Source organism: Schistocerca cancellata, chromosome 2 (genome assembly GCF_023864275.1).
Source record: "Schistocerca cancellata isolate TAMUIC-IGC-003103 chromosome 2, iqSchCanc2.1, whole genome shotgun sequence".
Lineage (NCBI taxonomy): Eukaryota > Metazoa > Arthropoda > Insecta > Orthoptera > Acrididae > Schistocerca > Schistocerca cancellata.
In genome coordinates this window covers 370,804,615-370,824,996 of record NC_064627.1, presented here as the reverse complement: position 1 = coordinate 370,824,996, position 20,382 = coordinate 370,804,615, and the positions used below count along the sequence as shown (strand labels likewise).

At 37.8% G+C, this 20,382-nt stretch overlaps 1 protein-coding gene across 2 annotated transcripts in view; it reads left to right on the top strand.

The window, feature by feature from the left end:
• LOC126161767 (ATP-binding cassette sub-family A member 7-like) overlaps positions 1-20,382 on the top strand; it is a 601,933-nt gene that overhangs the window by 384,231 nt on the left and 197,320 nt on the right. For both annotated transcript variants that reach the window (XM_049917824.1, XM_049917823.1), the window contains exon 33: positions 3,723-3,891. In XM_049917824.1, coding sequence (XP_049773781.1) covers positions 3,723-3,891 — 169 coding nt within the window. The remainder of the gene's footprint in view (positions 1-3,722; positions 3,892-20,382) is intronic.

Below are 20,382 nucleotides of genomic sequence, written 5' to 3'. Positions count from 1 at the left end.
AGATCTGGTATTATATTTCTTAAGATCCTAGTTTGCTTTGTCACATGGTCATGAAAGTAATGAAACTGTAATTGGGTGGGTGATCGTGAATTAAGTGTCTCAGTAAGGTGCAGCTGCAGAAAGGAGTAGCAAGTTAGTACCACCTCCAAAAGTGTATCCAGCAGTCTATGTAATAAAAAATTTTATATCTTAAAAGTCTTTGTTATCTGTTGGGAACTTGTATGTCTATCTGTGCAAGCCCCATTAGCAAAGCCTCTAATACTGCGGTTTCAACTACAACCTTGATGGGCAGGTGGAGATGGAGAAATTTGAAGGTGTGGCTTTGTTGTCTATATGTGGTGCATACACCTAGTGGAAATGACATATAAATTATAGCTCCACCCATGACTTTGCTGCCATCTCGGGCATTGCTGGAAGAGTGTCACTTAGAATAGCTGTTCCCTTAACTCTGTCCACTTCCACTTCTGTTTAAATTATATGTTTTTGGGAAGACATTTCTTTACAGATTTTTAATAATGAATATATAACTGTTGTAATTTTAACCTCGTTTTAAAGATGTTAAGGACTATCAGAGTAAAATCAATTTCTCACCAGCCATAACGTTTCCCACACCATTTTAGTACTACTCGCCAACTGTAAGTCGCACCTGTTGAGTGTCTTATAACATTATCAATCAAATTTGAGGAGCTTTTAACTATGTATCAGTCAAATTACTCTCTCTTCCCTTTTTTGTTCAAAGATTTGTTTAATCTAATGTATAGAATCACTTCTCCATTCATAAAAAAACTGTTTTGGAAGTGGTGACAAATTCCAGCAAATTACTTGTTATTGATGTTACCAAAGCATGTAATCATAAAACAAGTCATTATGTAGATATTGTATTTGGTGCCACTGCTGCTAGCAAGAACTATACAGAAAAAAAAATCTTTATTTTCAGAAATGAGTGCACAGGTATTTTACAAAGTCTGTATCTAAAAATTGCTGAGAAGAGTTCTTCAAAGTTAGCAATAGTCGAAAGTGGCTCATGTTTAGGCAGAGATATGTTTTGAGAAAATTTCGAGTGACAATTGCATTGGAAGAATTTGTGTCAAAAAAATATGACTCCACCAATAGCAGACATAGCGAAGAGAGGTTACTTAAAATTTTTTGAATATTCTGAAAAACAACTGAAACAATTCACTTATAAAAAGAACAAACTTTATCACTTTTTGATGAATTTACTGAAAAATGTGAACAATGACTTCATCAGGTTCGTGCAGAAGCTGTTATGCATTTTTCATGGAAATGCTGCAGTTGACTTTCCTATCAACAAAAAGTTTTAGTTGAAAACTTAGAAAAAAATACATTTTTTACTTAATAGTGGCAAACAGCTGAATGTAGACATTGTAAAATCAATTATATTAGCTGTAAAGAATGCTCCATCAAAGAGAGTAGAAGCCTTAACAAAGAAGAAATGTGATGAAACGACCAATTTTAAAAGAAGAACTGTTTTAGAAATTAGATAGCTCAAAAATAAAAAAAGAATGATTAAAGTAAAGGCAAAAGAAGAAACTGAAGTTTTAGATGGGAAAATTTCAAGTTTAGCTAAGAAAGTTAAATACTGAATCTTGTTCTGTGAAGTTTAACTTTGACTTTTGTTTCTTCAAAATTGTTATATTGTCTTAAGCAAAATTGTAACATTTCACTACATTACACTGTTAAAAAAATTTCTATTTTAATTGAGGTGATTCAGTCATACTCCATCCTATGTGTGAGTTTAGTGCTTCTGTAGTCTTTGATGAATGGTTTACTACAAGTGATAAATGTTTACATTATTCATGCTGACATACAGTTTAAGTGATATAAGAATTATTACATTTGACTTTCAATTAGTTCAGCTTTCAGGTTCGTAATAAAGTGTTTTTGTCATTGTTCCATGCACATTTTTGAGAGTGAGAGTTACATGAATGTAATTAAAGAGGTAATGGAAAGTCATGAAAAGGTAATGAATTTGATCCTCTGAAAATCTGTAGATAGCCTGTCACAACATTCAATACATTTCTTATAATTCACTTCTTTTCATTGTACAGTCATAATGGGCACAAGAGGTGTGTATAGCTTCAGGCTTCTTGTTGTGCTGAATGACTGTCAACCATGTGAGTATTGAATCTGGAAACACGATGATCCTGTTCTGTGCAAATAACTGCCTTCAGCGCTCACCAGATCTCAACAACACGAATAGTGCAAAAGTAAAAATAAACAACCAGACAATTTGTGGTTTTACTAAGTAAATATTATCACAAAATCATTAAATTAACAATATACCATACTATATATCATACCATTCTGTATATCGTGTAGGTGGCAAAGCTCTTTGTGAATCAGAATTAGACTTTGGTATGCATGTTAGCAATGATGCAGGAGTGATATGCAGGACAGAATAAGAATTCTCTTCTCTACTACCTCATTCTGCACCAGATTCAACACCATAGAAAATGTATGGGCATTGACTAAACAGACTGTAGAAGAAAACTGACCTGACCATAAGCCAAGACCCCGTGATGACATCTGATACACCACCCTTTCTGCCTAGGAGATGTAGACTCCCTTCCTCACGTACAACAGAGAGTAATTGAAGTTGGAGGCATGTGGATTAGATATCACGTGTTAAAGACACCACATGCTGTGCCAAAAGTTTCTCATGAAGAACGGTGAACTGTCCATTCCCTTAGTTTCATATATCCTAAAAATTAAAATAGTAACTAAGAAAAGTGGGATTTGAACTGAACTCTGTATTGGAAGGTCACCTTCCAGCCTGTCAGCTATTTTACCAAACTACAAAGATATTATAGTAACAACTGCAGCATGGAGTACTTTTATTGCTATTCAGCTTTGGTTCCACCTCTCTTCCTGGGTCTGAAACTCTGCAAAATGACATGGTGTAGTTTTTTTGTGTGTCTGTATTGAAAGCATCAAGGCAGTGTTAATCTTTCAATTGAGTTCACTATCAGAAGTGTTCTGTATGTTTATAATGTAATCGGCACTGGTTTAATGTGATGGTTAGTTCAAATTTTAGCTCCACCATTTTTTGTGCTGTCCAGTTTACCTAATGTACAGTGTAAGCACGAGATATGCAAGTGCGCTGTGTGTGTTTGTTGTGTGTTTCTGTGCCTCGTAGAACCCATAACTGTGTTAAAATTGTCTTAATTTTTATTCAAAATTACAAGTTTTACCCAAGCAGAGATTATTTAACACAAGGTTCAGATTTTTATGAGTTACAGACACCTAAGCTTTCAAATAATAAAATAATTCTGTGTGTCTCGTACAATTTGGGTTTCTGTATCATTTTTATGTTATTATTTTGTATGGCATGCACGTTCTTCTGCTTAGTCTTCAGCAGCCTGATGTTTACTGTGAACAGTGTAATTCTTCCAGATTTTTTTCCCAAGTATATAAATAAATTTGGGAAAATTTTATAAAGATTCTTATGAAATTAAAGAAAAAATTTCATTCCTATAATTGGTGTTCCTAAAACATGTTTTGAGACATAATATCTTTCTACTGGAGTTCTTAATTTTCTCACGAGCATTAACTGTTTGTTCAGCAGCATTCTGGTTTGTGACTTTCTAGTCTGTTTGAAATTTTTTTTTAATGTATGCTGCCTTAGCTTTTTGGCTTTCTGACAGCTTCTTCAGGGCTGTATTACTATAAAACTCACATAATAAACAACCCCATCTTTTTAGGTATGGAGGTTTCACATTTGGAATTTCTGATGTTGTCCATAACTACGAGTTCAATAATGGACTTTCACTTACAAATAATACATTCAACAAGATCATATATGAAAACAACAGCATTACAAATGGAGGGCATAATAGTGATGATACTATGAAAACACAAGAAATAATAAAGGTAATGTTTCTGTTTTTTCCATTGTTTTATAATGTTTCACATTTTGCGCCAAGTTTTTCACATGTGTCATATGTATCAACCTTAGCTGATAAATTGTATGATACTTATTGTTTTTTGTGTGCATCACACTAAACAGAATTGGACGTTTCGGTGTTGTAGTTATTTTTAAAACGGAAGAATGTGCTTACTGTGTCAAGATATATTTTCTGTTTAATGCTGTAGGTACATATTGGCAGCAAAATAAAACCTTACCTTTGTGTAATCTGTTTCTTCCAAAGTATTGTTAAACAGCAAATAACATAAGCTAAAAAAAAAATCACCATTGAAGTACATATTATATTCTATTCTCACCATGCCACAACGGTGTGTGTTAAAGTTATTTAAAGACATTTATTATCCATTTTATGTCCGCCTCTGTAGCGCAGCAGTAGCGTTACCGCCTACCACACAAGGGGGCCTGGGTTCGATTCTCAACAGAGGACTGGGTGTTGTGTGTCCTTCGTTATCATTTACATCATCATTGACACCCAAGTCGCCGAAGTGGTGTCAAATAAAAAGACTTGCAATACTGCGACCGAATCCCAAAGGGGATATCCTGGCCAATAAATGCCACACGATCATTTCATTTCATCCATTTTATTATTTGGTATAGCGAAACTGGAAGCCGCATTTGCTGAAATAAAGAAAATAATTGCGTCTAAAAAGGTTGAAAATCTGCCTGATGTAGACTGTGTCACACTTCTTGGAGGCTCAAGCGATGTGTACAAAAATGAAACTACCAATACTACACACAGTCCTGAATAGTTTCTGAAAAGCCTTACACATACTGATGTTCTAATTGTGAATATTCCATGTCAGCATTATCTTGGGAGACAATCATGTAAATGCAGAAGTACTATGTGCCAGCAATCAGTTTTCCAAAATCATCAGACATTTTTAAAATGTGAACTAATAGTGTGTACATTTCACACAATATAGTCTATGCTTCAGTGGTTGCAGAGAGAATATTGGTGATACTGGCAAAAAAGATAAAATAATAATAATAATAATAATAATAATAATAATTTCAGAACCAAAACAATAGTACCAGTTACATCATCAGCCATAGTGTCCACAGCATACACATTATAAGCTGGTTTATTTTCCTTGGCGGTAGCCAGCGGATCTTGCTTCAACATATCATTTTCAAATGGAATTTTCTTTGCATGAAAGCCAGTCTATAATAGTCTGTTTACTGGAGCCTGTGTTTGGATTTTTTTCCTGGTTTGTAGGTCTGGTATGGTGTATTATCATGTATCATAACACAATAATCCTCAAAGTGAGGAAGAACTTTGGAAAACCAAGATTCGAAAACTTGGTATTCATTTCTTTATGATAGACAGCAATCTTCTTCGACTCAAAAGTCCACAAACACTCCTCAGCAAAATCTGTTCCACTACCAATACTTGTTATTAGTCATTTTCCTTTCCCAGCTGACGCTTTTGTTTCCTGTAGACAACCTAGACAGAAAGTCTTCCTTAGCTGAAGATACTGAATCATCTATCCAGATTTTATTCCGCATATGGTCTACATTTAGCCATGTTTTGTCTAAGTTATAAATTTTCCTACCTCCCGGTGTTCTGATTTTATTGTCCTTAAATAATGTCTTCTCCATAGACTGATCTCTTCTTTGTCAATTAGCACACTTTTGCACCCTTGATTAATATACCTGAAATTTATCTCCTTCAGTAAAGAGTGAAATGCTCTGCTTCTGAAGTCCGGCCGATCAGGATCTTCGTTAACGGAAGCAAGGACTTTATCAGTGGTAGACAGCTGATTGTGAAAGAAAAACTGGTGCACTTTCCCCCTAATGGCATTTCTCTCAAAGTTGTGAACCCTTTTTTTTTGTGGCCTGTCATTCTGTGGTGATTTCAAGATGAGATGAACTTTGTTTTTGAAGCACTTGGTGTCGAGATGAGCCACTGACCCCAGTGGAATATAAGTTTTAGCAAGTTATTGTTGTTGTTAATGTTGTTGGATGTAAATCACATTTCTACATCTACGCTCTGCAAACCACTGTGAAGTACATGGCAGAAGAGAAGTCTCATTGACATGTTATTAGGATTTCTTACGATACCATTCACATCTGGAATTCAGGAAGAATGATTGTTTGAATTCTTCTGTGTGCTGTAATTATTCTAATCTTATCCTCTCAATTCCTATGTGAGCAACATGTTGGGAGTTTTAGTATATTCCTAGAGTCATCATATAAAGCTGGTTCTTGAAACTTTGTTAGTAGACTTTCTCAGAGTAGTTTACATCTGTCTTCAAGAGTCTGCCATTTCAGTTTATGCAGTATCTCTGTGACACTTTCCCATGGATCAAGCAAACCTGTGACCATTCGTGCTGTTCTATCTGTATACATTCAGTATCCCCTGTTAGTCCTAATTGGCACAAGTCCCACACACTTGAGCAGTATTCTAGAACTAGTCACACAAGTGATTTGTAAGCAATCTCCTTTGTAGATTGAGTGTGCTTCCCCAGTATTCTACCAATACACCAAAGTCTACCACCTGCATTACCCACCACTGAGCCTCTGTGATCATTCCATTTCATATCCCTACAAAGTGTTATCCCACTTATTTGTGAGAGTTGGCATTCCAATAGTGACTGATATTGTGATTATAGGGAACTATGTTTTCTCATTCTACCTTGTACAAATGCTGGATCATTTTCTTCTCTGAATTGCTTAATGCTGATCCCTTCACTCATTTCTTAGGTGGACTGAGAATGCCATTATGTTTTGCAGTTTTGGTAGAACTTAAAATTTTGATGTTAAACACTGGAGGAAACAGAAAAGATAATATCAGAAAAGAAGTAGAAGACAAAACACACAAACAAAAAACCTGTGTTAAACAAAAATAATAATACTTACATTTCCTCCTTACAGTGTACAAATTCCACTTACACAATTTCACTGACTTACACTAGTTCACTGACACATTTAACAGTAGATCACAAGGCGACAATAGCCTGTACTGAAAGAATTGCACACTTGTGTCTACCCATGGCAGCAGCTGCTAATGTGATGCCACTAGCATGTGATTCAGACTATTTACCTTTGCTGTCTCGTCTCAGATAATGATCTATACAAGATATACTTTCTCGAGTCGGTGCCCCACAACTTTTCTATATTTGACAAATGTCATATTACCACCTTGAGCTGCTGGTAAAATATTTTATTGATACAACCAGTCTCAGTCATCTGATTATCAGCAGGTTCATAAAAGTATTCACAGTACCATGTTAGGCAAAATGTAAAATTGTTATCATCAGGTAATAAAACCTGAATAATATGCTGTTATCATATTGTAATATGAATTATGTAATTCATATTATGGTGTGATGACAGTGTATTATTCATGGTTTTATCACCTGATGATAATGATTTTATATTTCACCTAACATGATGTGAATACTTTTATGAACCTGATGATAGTCAGATGATTGAAACTGGTTGTATAAATAAAGTATTTTACCAGTAGCTCAAGGCAGTAATATGACATTTTTCAACTACTAAAAGAGGTAGAAGCAGCAGTACCATCAGCAGAGCCAACAAAAAATGCAAAAAAAGGCAAATAATCAACAGCAGTAACAGGGTGTAGTGAAGCAAATGGCAAGAAAATTATTTCTCCTCATCACTGAAAAGAGTTTTTACTTATAGACAGGAAAAACAGGAAGTTTGCAAGTAAAACATTACTACACACAGAAGAAGTAGTGGTATCGCAGAGACAATACCAGAACCATCAGCTAAAACATCACCACCACACACACAGCAGAATTCATAGCAACACAAACAAAGGCTGTTCCATCAATGCCAGTAGATGCATCACATTTTGTAGAAAGAGTTTTAGAAATTAATAGATCAATCACTATGAACAGAAATCTCCCAAGCCTTAAGCATTTTTCGTATCTGCCTCAACAAGCATACAAACTTAGTACAGATAAGAATACAAGCCAGTGCATGTCCCAATGATTTAAAATTTATGAGCCACCCACTCCTCATTACAGTTGGTTGTGGGTGGGAGTAGCGTTGACTAAAAGCAAAAAAATCTGAATTTCATGTTTTCTTCCAAATCTGTAAATCATAAAAAAGACAGCCATTTAAAGCAGCATATATCCTTAGAAAACCATTCAGAAACTGTAGATTTGCATTTTGTAGGCTGAGCATTGGCTCAAATGTATTGAAATTACCTTTTTTTCCCTTCCAAGCTACCACTGTGTTTATCATTTCTGGAGATCTGACAAAAAGAGAGGCTACTGTTTAGTTCTTCCAGTTCCATACTTAAAACTAAATGACCGAACTACAAAACATTTTGAATGTGTAGCAGATGAGATTAAGTTGACGAAGGTTTTAGTTATATACTGCACTTCTACCGATCCCTAATGGTAACATATCTGTATTCATTTCAGAGCTAGATACACTGCTACAGCCGAAAGTACCCTAATATTTTGCTATGTGGTGATCTTAATATAGGTGTTTTGGAAAAGACCTCAGGTTGACAAGAACTAGTGAATGCTGTAACTTGGAAGAAATGAACCACAAGGCTACAAGCATAAGAGCTACTAGTTCCTTTGCTATAACAGCATTTATGTTAATACCAACAGGTCATCATTATGCACATTAAACAACTTTTTCAATGGTATAGCAGATCAGAATTGTTTGATGTTGAATGCAACTGTGCCAGACACAGAAAAGCAGACATAAACATAAAAACATGTGTACAAATGAATATCAGTGGGCAGCAAGAACAGTTTAGCAACTTTCACACATTTGCCCCATAAAGCTCACTAGATGACTGTTTATTGTGTCTGTAACATTGACAATAAGGTAGATGAACTGATGGGTACTCTTCAGTGTTGTTGTGATGTAGCATTTCCAATCAGTTTCACATCCAAGCAGCACCAATACAAAAAACCTTGGAATAAATGGTTAATTTTAGGAATACAGATATGTTGAAAAAATAAAAAAAATAGTTGCTTGTATACAGCAGAACTATGGAAAATAAGTTATTTCATGACTATTTCAAGCTGTATAAAAATTCTCTGTAAGATTAGTCATGAAACCAAGAAGCTATAGTACTGGAAGTCTACAAGTCTCAGCTTTAGAAATAAATTTAAAGTCATGTGGAAAGTTATCAATGAGACATTTGGGAAAAAAAGCAAGTGTCACTCAAAAACATACATTAAGAATGAGGGTAGTGCTGTCTGTGACCCTAAGAATTACACTACTGGCCATTAAAATTGCTACACCACGAAGATGACATGCTACAGACACGAAATTTAACCAACAGGAAGAAGATGCTGTGATATGCAAATGGTTAGCTTTTCAGAGCATTCACACAAGGTTGGCACTGGTGGTGACACCTGCAACATGCTGACGTGAGGAAAGTTTCCAACCGATTTCTGATACACAAACAGCAGTTGACCGGCATTGCCAGGTGAAACGTTGTTGTGATGCCTCGTGTAAGGAGAAGAAATGTGTACCATCACGTTTCTAGCTTTGATAAAGGTCAGATTGTAGCCTACCGTGATTGTGGTTTATCGTATCGCGACATTGCTGCTCGCGTTGGTCGAGATCCAATGACTGTTAGCAGAATATGGAATCGGTGGGTTCAGGAGGGTAATACGGAACGCTGTGCTGGATCGCAACAGCCTCGTATCACTAGCAGTCTAGATGACAGACATCTTATCCGCATGGCTGTTATGGATTGTGCAGCTATGTCTTGATCCCTGAGTCAGCAGATAGGGACGTTTGCAAGACAACAACCATCTGCACGAACAGTTCGACGACATTTGCAGCAGCATGGACTATCAGCTCGGAGACAATGGCTGTGGTTACCCTTGACGCTGCATCACAGACAGGAGTGCCTGCGATGGTGTACTCAACGACGAACCTGGGTGCACGAATGGCAAAACATCATTTTTTCAGATGAATCCAGGTTTTGTTTACAGCATCATGATGGTCGCATCCGTGTTTGGTGACATTACGGTGAACACAGATTGGAAGCTTGTATTCGTCATCGCCATACTAGCATATCACCCGGCGTGATGGTATGGGGTGCCATTGGTTACACATCTCAGTCACCTCTTGTTCGCATTGACGACACTTTGAACAGTGGACATTACATTTCAGATGTGTTACGACCCGTGGCTCTAACCTTCATTCGATCCCCGCGAAACCCTACATTTCAGCAGGATAATGCATGACTGCATGTTGCAGGTCCTGTACGGGCCTTTCTGGATACAGAAAATGTTCGACTGCTGCCCTGGCCAGCACATTCTCCAGTCTCTCACCAATTGAAAACGTCTGGTCAATGGTGGCCGAGCAACTGGCTTGTCACAATACGCCAGTCACTACTCTTGATGAACTGTGGTATCGTGTTGAAGCTGCATGGGCATCTGTACCTGTACACGCCATCCAAGCTCTTTTTGACTCAATTCCCTGGTGCATCAAGGCCGCCAGAGGTGGTTGTTCTGGGTACTAATTTCTCAGGATCTATGCACCAAAATTGCGTGAAAATGTAATCACATGTCAGTTCTAGTGTAATATATTTGTCCAATGAATACCCGTATATCATCTGCATTACTTCTTGGTGTAGCAATTTTAATGGCCAGTAGTGTATTTGACATATTCAGTAACCACTTCATAAACAATGGCAACAAACTTTCTTTTCAAATTGATGTTTCAGTCCTTTCTTTCTGTTCAGAGCTAGAGTTATTTCCAAAACATTGTTTCTTGATTCAATCACACCAGGTGAACTCTGCAATATTATAAAACCAAAAGCAAACTCACGCACTTGTGATTTTGATGCCATGTACGATTACCTTCTCAGACAAACCTGCCATCATTTGTCTTATTCGTTGTCAGAGATAATAAACTGCTTCTTGCTGTCAGACAAATCACTCAGAATTTTCAAGGCAAAGTGTTTCCTCTCTCTATAAAAGGTGAAAGGAGTGGTGTCAATAACAACAGACCCATCTCAATCCTATCAAGGATATCAAAGGTTCTTCAGAAAGCAGTGTATGACCAGTTTATTAAGTTCCTGAAAAGCAGCTATTTACCGAACCCCAATTGGTTTGGATTTCAAAAAGAGAGATTAATAAACAGGTCATTGTATTCATTATGAGATGAAATTTATAGTGTACTAAATGAAAGAAAGGATACAAAAGTGGTTTTCCTTTATCTCACAGAAGCCTTAACTCTCGTAAACCATGAATTACTTATGGACACGAAGTGTGGCTATAAAATAATAGAACTGATGCTGTCACAGAGCAAGTACACATGCACCAAAGACGAACAAATAATGGCTGTGAAGCATGAAGTCTTTTCAGTTGACTCTGGTGCCTGTAGACAAATCAGTGTGGCTGTCGCATTTTTTCGTGTAATTTTGTTTTTCCAGAAAAATGATAATTGTAATAAAAGAGCAACAAATCCTTGTGAAGCTGCACATGAAACTTCGAAAAACTGCTGCTGAAATGTACCTTTTACTAAAAGAAATGTATGGGGAAGACTGTTTATGATGTACACGAGTTTTTCAGTCAAGTATTTCCAAGATGGCCGAGAAGACGGTGATGGTGACCTTTGCCCAGGATGCCCTTCAACATCAAAAACGGATGAAAATATCAAGAAAGTACGTAATCTGATTTGTTTTGACGATTGGTTGAGTATCTGATCGATTGCTGAAGCTGTAGGAATTGACAAAGAGTGCGTAACGCAAGTTTTACTTAACCAATTTCACATGAGAAAAATGTGAGTGAAACTGGTGCTGGACATTATCGCAATCACATAAAATAAAGCTCTTGAAAATGTCTATACTCTCACTTTGAATACCATTGAAAAGAACATAATTTCTTGAAAAGAATAATAACTTGATGAATCTTGGTTTTTCACTTATGATCCAGAAATTATTTGCCACTCTGTGCAGTGGAAGTGTCCAACAACATTAAGAGCAAAAATAGCTGGACAAGATCTCAGTCAGTTGAAGCAGTGAAAGAAAAATCGGCACACTTTATCAAGGCGCTCACAAAGACAGACCTCCAGCACTGTTTCCATCAATGGAAAATTTGTGTGGAGCATTTCAGGGATAGAGGAGGGGAGTATATTGAGAGTGACAATAAATAAATGTGTGTGTTTTTGAAATAAAGTGTTTTACAGCAATAGTCCTGTTATTTTACAGCCACATCTTGAAAACTGCTATAATATGGAACTTTATGAAAAGTCAATGAGTGGTTTGGAGCATATTTCTCAGAGAGAATACACAAAGTTTTAACAACCACAAAAAATGCGGGAAGTATACATCAAAGGAGCAAGTTGTAAGATGAGACATTCTTCAAAGTTCCACACTTGGTGCATTTCTGTACACACACACACACACACACACACACACACACACACACACACACACACACACACACACGGAAATTTCCAAATTTGGCAATTGCAGAGCATTTGGAGTCACTTGGTGTAGAATCCTCAGATCCTCATCAAATGCTGGAAGTAGGCACTCCTTAACAATGTAGTCTACTGTTTGTACCTCCACTTCACAGTTGCTGTCAGCTATGGATGTAAAGCCCACTTCTTCAAAGTGAAACGTCTCACTTGGCCAATCCTAATGCAGTTCAGCTTCAACCAGGTTTGGTGTGGTAGTTGGAATCTCTCAAGCTTCCTTGTTGGATCTTGTACCAGGTGGGCATTACTGAGTGGATGTTTGTCTCAGTGTTGCTCCACTTGGAGGTCATGTTGAAAGAACTGATACTTAATTATAAATTTGTGAGTTCAGATAAGTTGTTGATGGATCTTGTAGGGGATCATACAAGGGATAGTTCTCATGAGAAGTGGCCTCCTTGAACAGTTTTACCTTAGCTGCTTTCCTCCTCAGATCTTGCAGAGTGATATTAGCTAGGGCAGGTAACTACTGAAGAGGAGTAGATCTACAAACAACAGTGCTAATTCTCATGACTTCATTAAGCTGCACACCAACATTTGTTGTAAGGGCACTGCTTTCCTACGTAGGTGCGAAATATTCACCAGCAGACTATACAAGAGCGAGTGCAACAAAGAATAAACCATCGGCATCAGCATCCACTCACCATTTGTTTCGGGCAATACTGCTAAGTAGTTTTACAGTTGGGCCAAGTTTCTTAGATATCTTGGTGCACTTTTGTTTGAATGTCAGGGACCAATCCAATGTGATTCCTAGATATATTGGATTGTAATTATGGAGTACTTTGATTGCGTCAAAAGTCACATGCAGTCTCCTTTGAACTTCTTTATAACACAGTAACCTCTTATTATTTGGGTTAGGCTGTAGTCTCTATTATGCGAGTAATACTCAATTTTGTCAGCTCATTGTCAGCACAGGCTTACAGTGTGTAAGATCTGAACTATGGAAGACTTATGCAAGTAACCTGCACTGGACTTTCACAGATTCTGTCTTGGCCTGTCATGGATATATGGGTTAAACAAAATGGGACCAGAACTCATCACTGAAGTACGCCGTTACTTAGTCTTCCATCTGCTAGCTTATCCATTCAGGAACACTGTAAAATGCATGGCAAAGAGCATGTTGCTCACTAGAAATGCCAGCTTTTGATAGGGGGTGATTTCAGTAATCTTCAACATCAACCTTTCCTGTTTCATAATCTGTCTTAAGAGCCATAAAAACTGCAGCTGATTTGAGACCTCATCAAAATCCAGCTTCTCAATATTAAAACCTGAGCACAGCAGCTCCAATGTTTCCTAATGCCACCTTGTTCAACAGGGATGATTTTACGAATGGCATATTGAATGCAATTTAAAATAATCCTTTCTAGTAACTTATAGTAGGTCATGCTGAGTAGTGATATTGGTCAGAAGTGAGAAGCATTAGTTCTGTGTTTGCCTGGTTTTAGAATAGTGATTATCTTAGCCTATTTAGGCTGTGATAATTTGCCAGTTCTCAGAATGTCATTGAGAAACTCAATGAGCCACATTTTTGTTTTAGGTTTGATGGCTTTAAGAAACTGTGCATATATGCCATAAAATCCAACAGCTTTGTTTACCTTTTAGTGTATTCAAGGTTATATCAAATTCCTCAATGCAGAAGTCATGTGAGTAGTCTGGATGTGGTTTTAGATGAGACCTGTATATGTACAATTCATTTTTCACAGTGTGTGTTCGCGGTGAGTTTTCAAAAATCCCCATTACTCTGGTTCCAACAACAATTTCATTCACACATGTTACTGTGTTTGACATCCTTGGATCTGTGAAGAGTTTTCTTATAAGGTGCCAGCTTTCTGATTAGAATGTGTAAAGTTGAGTCCTGCTGTTGTTTTGTGCCATTTTACACTTCTGTTCTTATTGAGATCTCTCAAAAGGTCATCAGCTGTTGTGTCTTTGTAAGATTCTTGATATTTAGCATACTACTCATCACACTCTTGAGGCCCTCCAGGGATGTGCTCCTTCCAAAACTTGTGACACTAACAGTAAAATCGATGTGTGGCTCCTTGTCTAATGTGGGGATGATTGTTCCCTCCAGTTATTATCACTTCAAAATAAGAAATAAAAATAATAAAGTTGTCTCTGATCCTCACTAGCAACAGACTAACATTACAGTGATCATATGTGCAGCAAGCCTAAATAATGTATCCCACCTACAACTGATTAGTTTAACAAATAAAGTTAATTGTTCATAAAGACATACTAAACTTGTTTGCTAGTGATTGTTGTTGTTGTTGTTTTTGTTGTGGTCTTCAGTTCTGAGACTGGTTTGATGCAGCTCTCCATGCTACATCTCCCAGTACCTACTGCAACCTACATCCTTCTGAATCTGCTTGGTATATTCATCTCTTGGTCTCCCTCTACGATTTTTACCCTCCACCTTGCCCTCCAACACTAAATTGGTGATCCCTTGATGCCTCAGAACATGTCCTACCAACAGATCCCTTCTTCTAGTCAAGTTGTGCCACAAACTACTCTTCTCTCCAATTCTATTCAATACCTCCTCATTAGTTTTGTGATCTACCCATCTAATCTTCAGCATTCTTCTGTAGCACCACATTTTGAAAGCTTCAATTCTCTTCTTGTTCAAACTACTTATCGTCCATGTTTCACTTCCATACATGGCTACACCACATACAAATACTTTCAGAAATGACTTCCTGGCACTTAAATCTATACTCGATGTTAACAAATTTTTCTTCTTCAGAAACGCTTTCCTTGCCATTGCCAGTCTACATTTTATATCCTCTCTACTTCGACCATCATCAGTTACTTTGCTCCCCAAATAGCAAAACTCCTTTACTACTTTAAGTGTCTCATTCCAATCTAATTCCCTCCACATCACCCGACTTCATTCTACTACATTCCATTATCCTTGTTTTGCTTTTGTTGATGTTCATCTTATATCCTCCTTTCAAGACACTGTCCATTCCATTCAACTGCTCTTCCAAGTCCTTTGCTGTCTCTGACAGAATTACAATGTCATCGGCGTACCTCATAGTTTTTGTTCCATAAAAACACGGGAGAACTGCCGGATATCAGTAATGTCCTGCCACAATATTTCGGCGCAGAGTCTTCTGGCCATCTTCAGGTGAATGCCACTGTAGTAGTACTGGCGAGTACGCGCTGAGCTCCACTATTTAAAGCCGTACTGAGGTGATATCGCGCTACTCAGCGTGCGCTACTCGCCAGTACTACTACAGTGGCACTCACCTGAAGATGGCCAGCACCAAAATATCGTGGCAGGACGTTACTGATATCTGGCAGGTCTCCCGTGTTTTTATGGAACAATCAGTACGCCGGGAAAGCTTTAAACATCACACTCAAAGTTTTTATTTCTTCTCCATGGATTTTAATTCCTACTCCGAACTTTTCTTTCGTTTCCTTTACTGCTTGCTCAATATACAGATTGAATAGCATCGGGGAGAGGCTACAATCCTGTCTCACTCCCTTACAAACCACTGCTTCCCTTTCATGTCCCTCGACTCATAGCTGCCATCTGCTTTCTGTACAAATTGTAAATAGCCTTTTGCTCCCTGTATTTTACCCCTGCCACCCTTAGAATTTGAAATAGAGTATTCCAGTCAACATTGTCAAAAGCTTTCTGTAAGTCTACAAATGCTAGAAACGTAGGTTTGCCTTTCCTTAATCTTTCTTCTAAGGTAAGTCTTAAGGTCAGTATTGCCTCACATGTTCCAACATTTCTACAGAATCCAAACTGATCTTCCCCGAGGTCAGCTTCTACCAGTTTTTCCATTCGTCTGTAAAGAATTCGCATTAGTATTTTGCAGCCGTGGCTTATTAAACTGATAGTTCGGTAATTTTCACATCTGTCAACACATGCTTCCTTTGGGATTGGAATTATTATATTCTTCTTGAAGTCTGAGGGTATTTCGCCTGTCTCATACATCTTGCTCACCAGATGGTAGAGTTTTCTCAGGAATGGCTCTCCCAAGGCTGTCAGTAGTTCCAATGGAATGTTGTCTACCCCCGGGGCCTTGTTTCGACTCAGGTCATTCAGTGCTCTGTCAAACTCTTCACGCAGTATTGTATCTCCCATTCATCTTCATCTACATCCTCTTCCATTTCCATAATATTGTCCTCAAGTACATCGCCCTTGTTAGATCCTCTATATACTCCTTCCAACTTTCTGCTTTCCCTTCTTTGCTTAGAACTGGGCTTCCATCTGAGCTCTTGATATTCGTGCAAGTGGTTCTCTTTTCTCCAAAGGTCTCTTTAATTTTCCTGTAGGCAGTATCTATCTTGCCCCTAGTAAAATGCGCCTCTACATCCTTACATTTGTCCTTTAGCCATCCCTGCTTAGCCATTTTGCACTTCCTGTCGATCTCATTTTTGAGACGTTTGTATTCCTTTTTGCCTGCTTCATTTACTGCATTTTTATATTTTCTCCTTTCATCAATTAAATTCAATATTTCTTCTGTTACCCAAGGATTTCTACTAGCCCTCGTCTTTTAACCTACTTGATCCTCTGCTGCCTTCACTACTTCATCCCTCAGAGCTACCCATTCTTCTTCTAATGTATTTCTTTCCCTCATTCCTGTCAATTATTCCATTATGCTCTCCCTGAAACTCTGTACACCTCTGGTTTAGTCAGTTTATCCAGGTCCCATCTCCTCAAATTCCCACCTTTTAGCAGTTTCTCCAGTTTTAATCTACAGTTCATAACCAATAGATTGTGGTCAGAGTCCACATCTGCCCCTGGAAATGTCTTACAATTTAAAACCTGGTTCCTAAATCTCTCTCTTACCATTATATAATCTCTCTGATACCTTCTAGTATGTCCAGGATTCTTCCATGTATACAACCTTCTTTCAAGATTCTTGAACCAAGTGTTAGCTATGATTAAGTTATGCTCTGTGCTAAATTCTACCAGACGACTTCCTCTTTCATTTCTTACCCCCAATCCATATTCACCTACTGTGTTTCTTTATCTCCCTTTTCCTACTTTCGAATTCCAGTCGCCCATGACTATTAAATTTTCGTCTTCCTTTGCTATCTGAATAATTTCTTTTATCTCATCACACATTTCATCAATTTCTTCATCATCTACAGAGCTAGTTGGCATATAAACTTGTACTACTGTAGTGGGCATGGACTTTGTGTCTATCTTGGCCACAATAATGCTTTCACTATGCTGTTTGTAGTGGCTTACCCACACTCCTATTTTTTTATTTATTATTAAACCTACTCCTGCATTACCCCTATTTGATTTTGTATTTATAACCCTGTATTCACCTGACCAAAAGTATTGTTTCTCCTGCCACCGAACTTCACTAATTCCCACTATAGCTAACTTTAACCTATCCATTTCCCTTTTTAAATTTTCTAACCTACCTACTCTATTAAGGGATCTGACATTCCATGCTCCGATCCATAGAATGCCAGTTTTCTTTCTCCTGATAACAACATCCTCCTGAGTAGTCCACACCTGGAGATCAGAATGGGGGACTATTTTACCTCCTGAATATTTTACCCAAGAGGATTCCATCATCATTTAACCATACAGTAAAGGTGCATGCCCTCGGGAAATGTTACAGCTGTAGTTTCCCCCTGCTTTCAGCTGTTTGCAGTATCAGCACAGCAAGGCCGTTTTGGTGAGTGTTACAAGGCCAGTTCAGTCAATCAACAAGATTGTTGCCCCTGCAACTACTGAAAAGGCTGCTGCCCCACTGCAGGAACCACACATTTGTCTGGGCTCTCAACAGATACCCCTCCATTGTGGTTGCACCTACAGTACGGCCATCTGTATCGCTGAGGCATGCAAGCCTCCCCACCAATGGCAAGATCCATGGTTCATTGGGGGGGGGGGGGGGTTTGCTGGTGATACTATGTAATTAAGTGAAACGAAGTTAGTTCGAGCCCCCAATACAGTGGTTAGAAAATGCACTATATAAATTAAATAACAATAGCTGAAAAACTGAAGCAGTGTTCAAGGCTAAAATTATTTTAAGTCAGACTCCACACTGAGACTAATAATTGGTATTCTAATCATTACATGATGTATTAATTGTAAGTGTTGGTCAATAACAAAAAATAATTTAAGTCCCCACTGGCAAAGTGAATTAAAAGTCACTCGGTGCAACTAATTCAAGAGCCCAACTCGGCTTCATGTGCAAAAATGCAAGTTCTGGTGAACAACTGGTAGAAACAGATCAGTCCTAACTGCTTCAAAATCCCTACATAATACATATCAGAGTATCACAACTAATGGTGTGAAAAATTTCTATCGCCTAAAAGCGTGCAACTTCACCACTACTCAGACAAGCAAAGGTCTTGTTACTCCAGTTCAGTCTTGAGCAGTGCAGAAGAGAAAGATGGCCTGCACTCTTTTAAGTCTTACCGAGCAAGATGGCATAGTGGTTAGCACACAGGATTTGCATTTGGGAAGATGACGATTCAAACACACATCCGGCCATCCAGATTTATTTTTTCCATAATTTCCCTAAAATCGCTCCAGGCAAATGCTTGGATGTTTCCTTTGAAAGGCCACATCTGATTTCCTTCCCCATCCTTGACGTAATCTGAGCTGTGCTTAATCTCTAATTACCTTAATTTTGATGGGACATTAAACCTAATCTACTTTCCTACCTTCTTTCCTTATCTTAAGCTCTCGGTTCACTGCTCCACATAAAATCCACGTCTGTATATCACTTAATGGCTCATGCTATCACCAGTCCCTGTTACAGCTTTTTACATATTAATTCAATTAAGTATACGATTGTGCCATTATAGGTGCACTAAAATTCTAAATAGGATTGATACCTCAATCAAATTAACTTTAAACAGTTCCAAATGGAAGCTAACTTTGATCGCACCCATAAAATGTTCATAATTGGATAAAATTTGGGAATACACTGAAAGGTATTATCAAGACCTTTCTGCAACAGTTCCTAGTTTGCAGGTTGAAAATTCTGTTGAAATTGAGGGATGGTGGTAACTATTGGAACTTCAGTACTGTAATGAATCATGACTATCCTGTGCTGTCTCTGTGGGAAAGTTCAGATGGCCTTCTGTTGTGTCATGTTGTTGTTTCCAGATTTAGATATGATGCACAAATTTGGCAAATAATTCTTTAGTCATCTACCAGATGGGAATGTTCCTGGATCTTTCCATATTGTACACCATCCATTGCTGTCTTTTTCCTGATAGCCCCAGACATGACTGTTGAAGTCACCAACATACACAACTGGGTGACTGAATGATCTTACTGGTTGATTTGGCCAGTTGACTTTTGTAGGTTTGTAAACATTTACAACAGTGATGCCAGCAATCTCTACAGCAAAGACAGACAACTGCTGTTTTATAAGTTTTTTTGTAATCAGTGAGATGGGATATGATATGAGTTACAGTACTTTATTGGTCATCATTTATGGCCCAAACCAGAACAGATCCATGTATTCTTCCTCTCACGTAAAGCTCTGTGTTATCATTAGTGTGAGTCCCCTGTATTGGTATAAGTCTATAGCATTAGAATTCAGAGATATCGACTCTTAGCAGATGAGATCGATTCAACATTCAAGTGATATATCCGTAAGTTGTTACCAATGGGGACTGATGAGTGTTCCTCACTTGGATGCTCCAGAAAAGAACTGTTCATAGATAAGTTCTTGTGTGTGCTTGCTTCTGTGTAGCAGTACCTTCTTGGAAGAATTAGTCAGAATTAAACTGTTACCCAGGGATCACTCAATTGCAGTGACCACAATTTTTGGGGAAGTATCTTTGTTTATGTACGATATTCAAAACACTGTGCTACTACAATTTCTGATACAAACACTAAGTGGGTTAATTGAAGAAGTATGAAGAGGCTGTTACTAAATAAGTACAAAACTTTGCGTGTAAATTTTTGGCAGTCACATGTAATTTCATCAAGAATAGATGATATCGGATTTGAAAATATACCTATAAACCAGGAGGTAACCACTACATTGCTCGAAGTGTGGACTCACATA